The sequence below is a fragment of the Diadema setosum genome, chromosome 7 (genome assembly GCF_964275005.1).
Source record: "Diadema setosum chromosome 7, eeDiaSeto1, whole genome shotgun sequence".
Lineage (NCBI taxonomy): Eukaryota > Metazoa > Echinodermata > Echinoidea > Diadematoida > Diadematidae > Diadema > Diadema setosum.
In genome coordinates this window covers 15186993-15198353 of record NC_092691.1, presented here as the reverse complement: position 1 = coordinate 15198353, position 11361 = coordinate 15186993, and the positions used below count along the sequence as shown (strand labels likewise).

The window sequence follows — 11361 nt, the reverse complement described above, 5'->3', positions numbered from 1 at the left end:
AAGACAAACAGTGGGTTACAACATAAAACATACTGCTCAAATATTATCGATTACTGTTAATAACGGTATATGGCTACGTATTTCATGAATCTGGTTTACAAGGTGCGAAATGCATATTACCTGCGAGACCTGGACCCTGTTTCATAAAGCTGTTCGTAAAGTTACGAACAACTTACGAGCGACTGGTGATCAGTTCTGATGTGCTATTCTTATAAGAATTTCCATAATTCAGCACAAGAACTGATCACCAGTCGCTCGTAAGTTGTTCGTAACTTTACGAACAGCTTTATGAAACACCCCCCAGATGGACGACGTTCATTCGTGTCAAAATCAATTAAATCTACGTAAATGGAGTGAATTGGTTCAGTTAATCTTAAATGAAGAGGGAAACATACTATGGACGACGTCTGTTCATGGTGTGTATATATATATGGTGTTGTATGATGTATATGATATGGTGTTGTAATATATGGTGTTGTATCATAGAGATAATGTATTATTATTTTGGCAAACAGAATGGGTAGCATCTGAGAGAGGGAGAGATTTCTTCAGAATACAGTCGCAGGTATCTAAGGGAATACAGTGACAAGGAATGAGTAGAAAGGAAGAGATGGTAGTACATCAAATTCGTCTGGGAAAATGTAGGTTGAATTGTTATCTTTACGATATTAATTGTCACGAAAATGGATTATGTGATTCATGCCAAGTGTAAGAAACAATAGAACATTATTTTATTGGAATATAAACGGTATAAAAATGAAAGAAAATTGATGCAAAAATGATGAAAATAGATGCATTGAATATTAGAAATATAATGAAGGCTACTATAATAGAAGACAATTTTAGGGCTTTGTGTGTGTATCTAAAAAATACAAAGCGTTTATGTAATAAAGATTGATCATTGATATTGTTAGTATTCTGTAGTAATGCGCACAATTTGTGTGCTTATACGTGCTTTATGCGTACGTTTTGTTAAAATACACATAGTATATAATGATAATATTAAGTAGAAGGGAAAAAAAGAGAGATTATGTGTTTGTATTAATAGATGCACTGCACATTACTGCACTACTATTAACGGTGGAGGGAATTATCTCACACACTGCCACTTGACAGGTAAGCCGAAACCAAGAACAGAGTGAGCGTGACGTGATCAATCGAACTGAGCTTATAGACTCTTTCATGAATACTAGTACTAGTAGTATGGAGAAGACGTGGCGCAGATACTAGTAATCAGACTGATTGAAAAGCGCCAATAAACACGAACAACAACAACATAACGTTGTCACCAAAGACGCTTTATTACTATCTTTGGTTGTCACGTTTACCCAAATGGCGCCTCAGCTCGCCCATGAGCGTTCCATACAACTGCGCGAAATCGCGAGAGTATACAAGTACTGTATTATCTAGTATAGCTACACGCATTCACGCAGCGTATATCGATCATAGAACTGAACAATGTACTAGTATTCGTAGTTCACTTGCAATTAATCGCATTGTCGGTAGCTAGATGCCGAGATCAATCTAACGATAGAAACCGAGCGTGTAGCGTGTGAAAATGTAAGGGAATCTATTGTAAAGATGGACCAAGTTGATAGGCTGAAGAAAATGTACATACGGCAGATATTAGATAACGTTTGATCAGAGGAGTAGCTGGTTATCTCATGGGGACTTCTTCACATCACATATGATAGGCGCTACGTCTGGGAACTTTCCTTTGGCTTCGAGTCGAGTCGTAGGAAACAAGAAGGCATCACTCATCAGATTCTGTATCCGTTCGCACGCCGCGGCAATCCCATTGCTGTGCAAAGGCAATATGGTGAAACTAAAGGACTTTCACGTTGTGCTAGACAACAACAAGACTGTCTATTCTGCTGGCGAATTTGTATCCGGACATGTCGCTGTTGACCTACGAGGGGACATGAAAATGCGAGGAATTCGAATATATATGCGTGGTCTGGCAAAGGTGAGGTTGTCTTGACCTAACCACTAACGTTAGAAGTTTCACAATGTTTAAGAACTAGCAAGGAGGTTCAAGAAAAATGGAGTCACAACTGTCGTAATGACTCGTATTAACCTGTGTTAGTTCTATTTCCTTTTTGAAGCCTGGGGGATTTGTTTCATGAAGTCGAACGTAATTTAAGATTGACTAAAATTATGATATGCCACTGGTTTCCCTGTTCAATACCCAATTTCATTAGGCTAATCATCACCCACTTCAAATTTTCAGTAACATTGTTCAGTTAGGCCTAACACGGTTACCAAACCGGTAATGTTTACAGAATATTTTCCATTGTAATGTTATTCTATGTTTTTCTTGTGTTATCAATGTCTCTAACGCCACAGTAGCCTAACGGTTAGGCCTAGTACTAGCCCGACCAGACACTGTAAGTATGCTAGTAACGTTAGATGTGAATACAGCTAGCTACCTACGGCTACAGCGACTGGGCTGTGTATAGTTAGCCTACTAGATCACTACAAAAAGGTCTCCAAAATCTTCACTTTTATTAGAAAGTTGAGCAACATTGAAGACACAGCATACCATAATTTTTAGTCAATCTTAAATTTTAAGTTCGACTTAAAATCTTTGTGAAACACCCTCCAGCAAGTTCGATGCCGACACTCGAAAGTATTTTGAAGCATGTGGCAAACTAGATCTGCCGCGCAGATAGGAAGACAATTGACTCGTGTCATTTCATAATCATCAGCCACTTTCTAAGGAAGATAATATGTCTTTGTGATGGTAATTACTTTTCGCCATCCCTACTTATTATAGGTGATATTCTATAATGGTAAACTAGAGCACGGGGATGCGCGAATAAAAATTTCACAAAAAATGATGAAATGAAAATGAAAATTACTCAACTGGCCATGCCCAGCCACTAATCTGATGAGTAATGAGCCTATGATTGGTACAGCCTACAGTAGTATTCTTTGACACACTGAAGCTAATTAATATTTCACAGCCTTGTAGAACTCCTATGTAGAGGAGATCCTAGATTAGAGCATCTACATCATGTTTGAAAGATGCAGCCTGTTACCTCTTCAAATTTACAGTAAACAGGGCAGCAAAGCTGCACAAAAAGTTTTTGATCTTCATGACCTCTTGCCAAACTAGAATCTAAATTTCAAGCTGGAAATTAGCAAGCGAGTTAAAAGACGTGGTCTTCATTTTGATTTTTGGACTGCTGTATACCAGTTGTTGCGCCGCACTGAATGGTGAATAGTCGTCTTTGGTGCAAGTGAAGTTGGTCATGATGTTCAATCAACAGCAGCCAGATTCTTAATACAAGTGACTAGTGACCTCACAGAGCTATACATGGGCGGCGCAGCCGTGTGGGCTCAGGCCCCCACACTTTTTGTGCACCATACAAAGGAATACATAAGGTGTCATCACTTTGGGCCCCCACACTTTTTTTAACCCGGAAGTATGTAAAGTGGCACTAAAATAGAAATAGATAGGGATCTTGAAGTATGGCGGCGGTAAGGTTATGTTTTTTCTCTGAAGACCTTTGTTTTTGTTTTTGTTTTTTTGCTTGTCAACTGAAGAAACCCGGAAGTGGATGAAACCCAGAAGTGGACGGGTAGAGATGAGCTGAGGACCTTTTTTTTTTTTTTTTTTTTGCTTGTCAGCTGAAGAAACCCGGATGTGGACGGGGAGAAGAGATGAGCCTTTTTTTTTTTTTTTTTGCTTGTTAGCTCATGAAACCCGGAAGTGGGCCCCCACACTTTTGAAAACACTGTGCCGGCCCTGCTATATACATTGATACTGTCAGACTTGCCTCCAGACAGCGCTGTGCCATGATTGGCACAGCTACATGATTCTTACGAGAAATTTATGTTGACGCATACAAATGAATGAAGTTGCATTACAGCACATACAAATCGTGTGTGTACCAATCAAGGATGCGCTGTACCAAACATGCACCAAAGAAGGTAACATGAAAACTTTTTTTTGGGGGGGGGGGAGCAAATTTCTTATATAATTTGTATAAATGCACTATTATAATGTCATTTATATTGACACACAATGTTCCAAAAGATACACTCAAGACTTCTGTTTTGGAACTAGAACATGAAACCCTTATTTAGTGTACCAAACTTAGGCACATTACTTGTAATAAAGAATTATACTTGAAGATTATTCCATATCAGTTTTATTTGTCAGAATTTAAAGTGGAAAAGTGATAAAACCGACTTTCCAGGAGGGTACAGTTTTAAACACTTTCACATGGTACAGCTCTGATTTACACTTTTGCACATAGACAATTTCTGGAAGGGATTGACCTTTGTTTAATGTGCTTTATCATTGAGATTTCATTTCATTTAGTGGATAAACAAGCAAAATATAGCCAACATTAAGTTAACGTTCAAAATGAATCTTCAGATTGCTCAGCAAGATGGCAGCACCAAACCCCGTCATCCACGGCACAGATGCACCTGTGCATTTCTTTTGTACATCAATAGAAAAGTGACAACTGTTTGAATACATGTAATTACAGCCAGTTGGAACTCCCATCTCTTAAAACTCTGTGGAACTAGGAATATAATTGTTCTGTACAGGCTACAGCTAGCTCTCAGTAGATCTAAGTAAGGGCTAGGCCCTAGACCATCTAAAATCTAATGTTAGGCCTGTAGAAATGAAAGTTAAATAGAACTCTATTACATAATGTGTGAGGTCGAAATTTTAAAGAGATAGACCTAGACTCTAGTGAGTACTTAAAATTCAAATTACATCATTATTTTTCTCTGTAGGTTCACTGGAGTGAATCGCGAGGTGGTGGGCATCAGACTGGGTCATACACAAAGTATTATGATGCTGAGGAGGAGTATTTCTACATGAAGCAGGTCTTGTTTGGAAAAGGTAAAGCTTTGGCTTGTGTTATTTGGATCAATTTTATAGTTCAGCATCTTTATAGCAGGGCGCGACACTAACGGCCCGGTTGGCCACCAAAAATGCACATCGGGCCACCAAAATTTCAGAAATGAAGATTTTGGTGGCCCAATCGGGCCACAAAAAAAGTTGGATGTTTGCCTTTACTGTTGGAAATGAAAAGCGGTAACAATCGGCTCCGTAAGATGCTAATGTCAGATGTTTGCTTTTAATTTTGGAAATGAATAACGGTAATATTTGACTCCGTATGATACTAAAATATATGTCGGATGTTTGCCTTGTACGGAAATGAATAACGGTAATCTGTTCCGTACGATGCTAGAATAAATAACAGATTGTTGCTTTTACATTTGGAAATGATTAATGGTATCAATCGGCTCAGTTAGATGCTAAATTAAATTGCAGATGTTTGCTTTCACGTTCGGAAATGAATAAGGATAACATTCAGCTCCGTAAGATGCTAAAATGAATGTCAGTTGTTTGCTTTTACATAGGAAAATGATTAACGGTAACATTTGGCTCTGTAAGGTGCTAAAATACTAGTAAATGTTGGATGATTGCTTTTACAATCAGAAATGAATAACTGTAACTTTCGGCTCTTTACAGTGTTAAAACAAATGTCGGATGTTTACAAATGTCTGCAAATGCTCCCACTTTCTCATTTCAAACGTAAGTTTTGACCACCTAGATAGGCATCAACTTTTATAATGAAGCCTATTTGGTAAATCTTAGAACTCAGAATAACGGTAAGATGATTAAATTTTCTATTCATTTATTTTAGACTTTGGTACCTGTATCACTTCAGTAATGCTTGATATTTAGCAGGACCGATTTAGTTTTTCTTATGTTTTTCTTTATTTTTTTCGGGCCACCAGATTTTACTTTTGGCCCACCAAAAAATAAAAATCAATGATTTTGGTGGCCCAATCGGGCCACCAAAAATAGAAGTTAGTGTGGAGCCCTGTTTATAGTCATTCAAACTTTGTGTGTTTTCTTACCTCCTGTCAACATGTAGGCCTATGCATTGCAGTCACAGTGTAGATGTTCAGAGTACCGGTAAAAAATAAATCTAAAGCTTTGGACTCAGTAGCATGGGGAGACATGGGTGGCCCGATTGTATCAATCTTCATTTGCTGCCCAATGGGGTACCAAGGGTACATTGCAAAACTATGAATGGCAACTGTCAAGGTATGTGCATTGAAGTGTACACTCATTGGTAACAACTGACTGTAAAATTCTTCAGCTGTGTGTGTGCTCACATAGAGATTAGTGATAAAGCCATTCACAATTGGTCACTGGGCTGGCTGGGCAGGGCCAGCCTTCCCATTCCATGGTATCCACAATCGCACAAGCTACTGGGTGTAAATCCACTGGTATAGGAAACCAAACGAAGGCCAAGTACAGATGTGGGTTGAGTGACAGCGGCAATATTAGTAGAACATATCATCAGTCAAACTTACTATCAGTGAAACTTTTGTGGAAAAGTGGGCATTCAATTCAAAAGGTGTTTCAAAGGTTGTTGCCAGCATTGCTGGATAAGAAGACTGCTGTAGTTTATGACATCATTGTGGACAACAGTTTAAAGGAAATATATTGAGAATTCCTTAAAATTCAATTTGTCATGAAAAGTGCACATTTCATCGACTTGTTACTGACACAATATGTAATGGGTAATATTATTCCCCCTGCTTTCTGAAAGCTCCTAGGCAAGTGCTTCAGATATCGTGTTGCCACAAAAGTGAAAATATGTTGAATTTTCTGTATGGGATCTTTATTTTGTTGTCCATAGTGATGTCGTAAAGTGTAGTTGTCCCCTTATCCCATGATGACAGCACCAAAACTTAAAAAAAAAAAAAGATAACTTTTTAATCAATTGTCCTTATTATGAATATGGTTAGACATATTTTTTATTATGCCTCCGCCACGAAGTGGTGCCAGAGGCATTATGTTTTCGGGTTGTCCGTCCGTCCGTCCGTCCTTCCGTTCTTCCGTCCTTCCGTCCGTCCGTAATGAATTTTGTGGACAAGGTAACTATCAAAACCTGTTGAGGTATCCTAATGAAACTTGGCATGTATGTGTATTAGGGGGTGAAGTTGTACCTATCAACTTTTGGGTGCACATGCTCAAAGTCAAAGGTCAAAAGGTCAAGGTCAAATACATAAAATTTCACTATTTCCACCATATCTATTGAATGCCTGAAGATATTTTCTTGAAACTTAGTGTATACATGTATTACCCAATTAAGATTCTCTGGTGAAAGTTTGCGTCATGAGGTCAAAGGTCAAAAGGTCAGGGTCAAATACATGAAATTTCACTATTTTCGCCATATCTATTGAATGCCTGAAGATATTTTCTTGAAACTTAGTGTATACATGTATTACCCAATTAAGATTCTCTGGTGAAAGTTTGGGTCATGAGGTCAAAGGTCAAAGGTCAAAAGGTCAAGTAAAAAGATCAAAACTTCTTTTTTTTCTCCGTGCCTTGGAAAATTGTTCAAGGTATCTTCATGGAACATAGTATATACATGTACTGACTGGAAGTGATTATCTAGAGAATGTAGGGTTCATGGGGTCAAAGGTCAGGGGTCAAAGGTCAAGTGCAACACTTCAAAATTTTACTATTTCCCTCATATTTATGCAATGCCAGCAGGGTTATTATTTTTTTACACTTGGTGTATGCATGTGTAACCTAATAGAAATTCTCTGGAAAGTTTTTTTTTTTTTTCTTCTTTTTTTGCCCCAAAGGTCAAAAGGTCAAAGATAAAGTGAAAGTGCTGAGCTAACTTTTTCCTCCATATCTTGAAGTGGCTCAAGTTATCGTGAAACTTAGTACATATTATGCATGTTCTACCTGAAAGTGATTATCTTATGAATTTTAGGGTCAAGGGCCAGATGAAAATGGTAACAATTTACTATTCAATTCAGAAATTGCACTTTTTCTCCACACCTGTACCTTGAAAATTACTCAATGCCTAATATGTATGAATGGGTCAAAGTCAAGTTAAAGTCCTTAAATCCCTAGATACATGCTCTCCTATTCATCCAATTAAACCTAGGTCAAGGAAGGTAAACATTCAACACATTTGTGACAAACTTGTCATTTCAATATTTTGCCAATTTTGTGAAAATGTAATCACACATTGTCCACATGTACTATCTAGACCTATTGGGAAAATCATGCATTATGGCGGAGGCATACCAGTCGCCAAAGCGACATTTCTAGTTTATCATGTAATTGCTAATTGATTTGTCTCATTCAATCAATATTATTGTAAGAAATTGATGTTGCTTCAATTGTAGTGCGACTTGCACCATGTAACGACGTGAGCTTGCATCAGTATTTTTTTAACCAAATAGGGGGATTTTGTGACGCACAGTGAAAGTTAAAGACAGTGGGTTGCAATTACATGTTTCCAGAATGAGTAAACTCTATGTGACATCAAACTACAAGGAACATAGGCATCCCCTGATGGTATGCCTAATACTGTATGGAATGTGGTCGTCATTAAAGATGTCACAACACAAGTAAACAGTTTGGTCGAGACGGGCCATTTCGGAGAATTCATGGTTTCAATGGACAGGAGGTATTGACGTCAAGCGGAAAAAGTTATGACAGGCAGGAAACGGCAGCCAATAAGGAAATGGGGCAGAACTTTCTGCAAACTTTCCAAGAAGTCTCCTCATTAGACTTACATTACACAGAAGCCTATGGTTTGATGACGGTAGATATAGATATTTCTCAAGGTGTAAAATTCAGATACTGCATACTGTTGCTGAACACTCAGGATCAGGCTACATCACTCCAAATTGGGAAGTTGAATGTAGTGCAGTGTCGGAAGCATTGTGATTTGGGAATTTGGTGTATTTCGTCTCGGACAGCCTGATTTACAGTTAGAGAGTCACTCACCAGGAGGGTTAGAGTAAAAACACCAATAACTGTCATGAGTACATAACCATTTAATTGAAAGTTGTTTGTGCCTTATAATTTTTAGCTCACCTGAGCCAAAGGCTCAAGTGAGCTATTGCGATCGCCCTTCGTCCAGCGTCCGTCGTGCGTCGTGCGTAAACTTTTTACATTTTCATCTTCTTCTTGAAATCCCCAAGACCGATTTTCTTCAAACTTGGCAGATAGCATCCCTAAGTGGTTAGAAACTGAATTTGTTAACCCTATATCTGTCACATACGTCATAGTCAGACTGCTCAGACATTTTGCAGTGCACAGACACAAGATTGTTGATGGCCATTTCTGATTATTATTATTGATATTAATGTGTCATGTTATACATCATTTGAAAGCTTATGGTCTAAACTTTCATTTTCCATAATAATCTGAGTGAGGGCGCACTTCAGTTTTAAGTAGGACGCCCTCTTATGTCACATAATTATCAATGCAGACTTATTTCCACATGTTACCACCTCATTTTTCCACACAACATGAGCTTGCATCACAAAAAGGTCTCATAGATGTTGTAGAGAATTTATTCAGCTTTCAGATGGTATGATTTTTTCATCAATAGCATCAGTACTTTTCATTTTATGAACAAAAGTCTGTGGCAATTACAACCTAGATTTCACACATTTTGTGTACCGTGGTAATTTCTGATTTTGTAAGTGATGTTGGCCTGAAAGTAGACAGAGCGTTTTTGTATCTTGTCAAGCTGAAAATATAAATTGAATTGTGCTTTTTTCTTTCAAATTTATATTAATCTTGTCCTATGATAATGCCATAATGATAAGATAATCTAAGGATAAAAAATGTTATTGAAAATATCGACGTTGGAGTGTCCATGCATTCCAGTTGATCATCATATGCTAGTCTACGACTTTCTGCACTTTCCTTATTGAAACAGAATTAACTATCACAGCAGTCATTTTCTTTATGATAAACCTGCATTGAACTGAAGTTTCGCATAGTGACGGTTTCATCATGTAATAATAATAAACAGTCAAACATACCCCCAACATCAAGACTGTACAGCTTCAGGCCGCCAGCAGGAAGCTACTGTAACCCTATTGCTCCTTTACACCTGCCCCGCTGGCCCCGGCTATTGTAACTAGAGACCCATTGCACTGCTGTTAGTGCTGAGTAAACAGTTGCAACTGCTGCACCGAATGTGGAGTGTTCAACTATTCTTCAGATCATTTATGAGGCCGATATTACTGAAACTATACCACTTCACAGAATTCAGAGATGTTGAAATCCCTAATCTGAATGTTTTCACTTCATGTTTTACTATTTTGACTTAGATAAAATAGATGAAAATTGACCCACGTGTACGATCTTTTCATCGCTCGCGGCGATCTCTATTACAGTCCCACATACAGATTCGTGTAAGTTCTCCACACATGGCAAAACTGTACACAATACATTGCAGTCTGAATGCAAATGAACATGGGCGGGGCCACCACAATTTCTTGGACTTTGAGAAAGCTTTCCTGATTGGTTAAAGGTGGGGAAGCTTTTTTCAGGCTGGAAATCATTTCCTTACACTGTCAGCCAATCACAAATCAGTTTATAGAGTGGTAGTGTCATAGCCTTTGAAGTAATCTGTCAATCAAAATAGGGCCGATAATATCGGCCGAAGCATTTCTATTGCAGTTTTTGGGCCGATTTAATCGGCCCGTGACAGAGATAGGGTTAAAATGGGCACCATGCCCCACCCAGGGGGCCCAAACCCCCCAAAATTAAGGAATCTGTAAAAATCTTCTTCTCTAGAACCAGAAGTGATAGAGCTAAGTTAATACTATGAGTTAGTACATTGATGACTGTAGTTTCAAGTTTGTTCATGTGGCAGAATCAGGGGTGCCCCCCTTGGGACCCAGGGGAGGGGTCCTAATGGGGCCTAAATTGTACATTTTCATCTTCTTCTTGAGAACCCCATGACCCATTTTCACCAAACTTGGTAGGTAGCATCCCTAGGGGGTTAGGATCTCAATTTGTTAAAATGGGCACCATGCCCCACCCAGGGGCCCCCCAGGGGGGCCCAAACCCCCCAAAATGAAGGAATCTTTAAAAATCTTCTCTCGAATCAGAAGTTATAGAGCTAAGATGATACTATGAGTGAGTACATTAATGACTGTAGTTTCAGGTTTGTTCATAGCAGATCCAGGGGTGCCCCTCTTTGGGGCGGGGGGGGGTGGGGGGGTTGGGAAGGTCCAAATGGGGGCCTGAATTGTACATACATTTTCATCTTCTTCCTGAAAACCTCATGATGGATTTTCGTCAAACTTGGTAGGTAGCATCCCTAGGGGGTCAGGATCTCAATTTATCAAAATGGGCACCATGCCCCACCCAGAAGGCCCCAGGGGGCCTCAATCCCCCCCCCAAAAAAAAAATTAAGGAATCTTTTAAAAAATTGGGCCATTATTGTACATTTTCGTCTTCTACTTGAGAATGCCTGGTCAAATTTTGGTAGAGCTGTGAATAATTTAGATTAGTGACTGCGTGAAAGGTGAACTTGCGATACT

At 38.8% G+C, this 11361-nt stretch overlaps 1 protein-coding gene across 1 annotated transcript in view; it reads left to right on the top strand.

The window, feature by feature from the left end:
* The first annotated feature begins 1810 nt into the window (after positions 1–1810).
* Positions 1811–11361, top strand: part of LOC140230897 (arrestin domain-containing protein 3-like) — a 124819-nt gene continuing 115268 nt past the window's right edge. The window contains exons 1-2 of the mRNA XM_072311040.1: positions 1811–1966; positions 4756–4864. Of these exons, the coding sequence (XP_072167141.1) occupies positions 1817–1966; positions 4756–4864 (259 nt within the window). The 5' untranslated portion in view covers positions 1811–1816. The remainder of the gene's footprint in view (positions 1967–4755; positions 4865–11361) is intronic.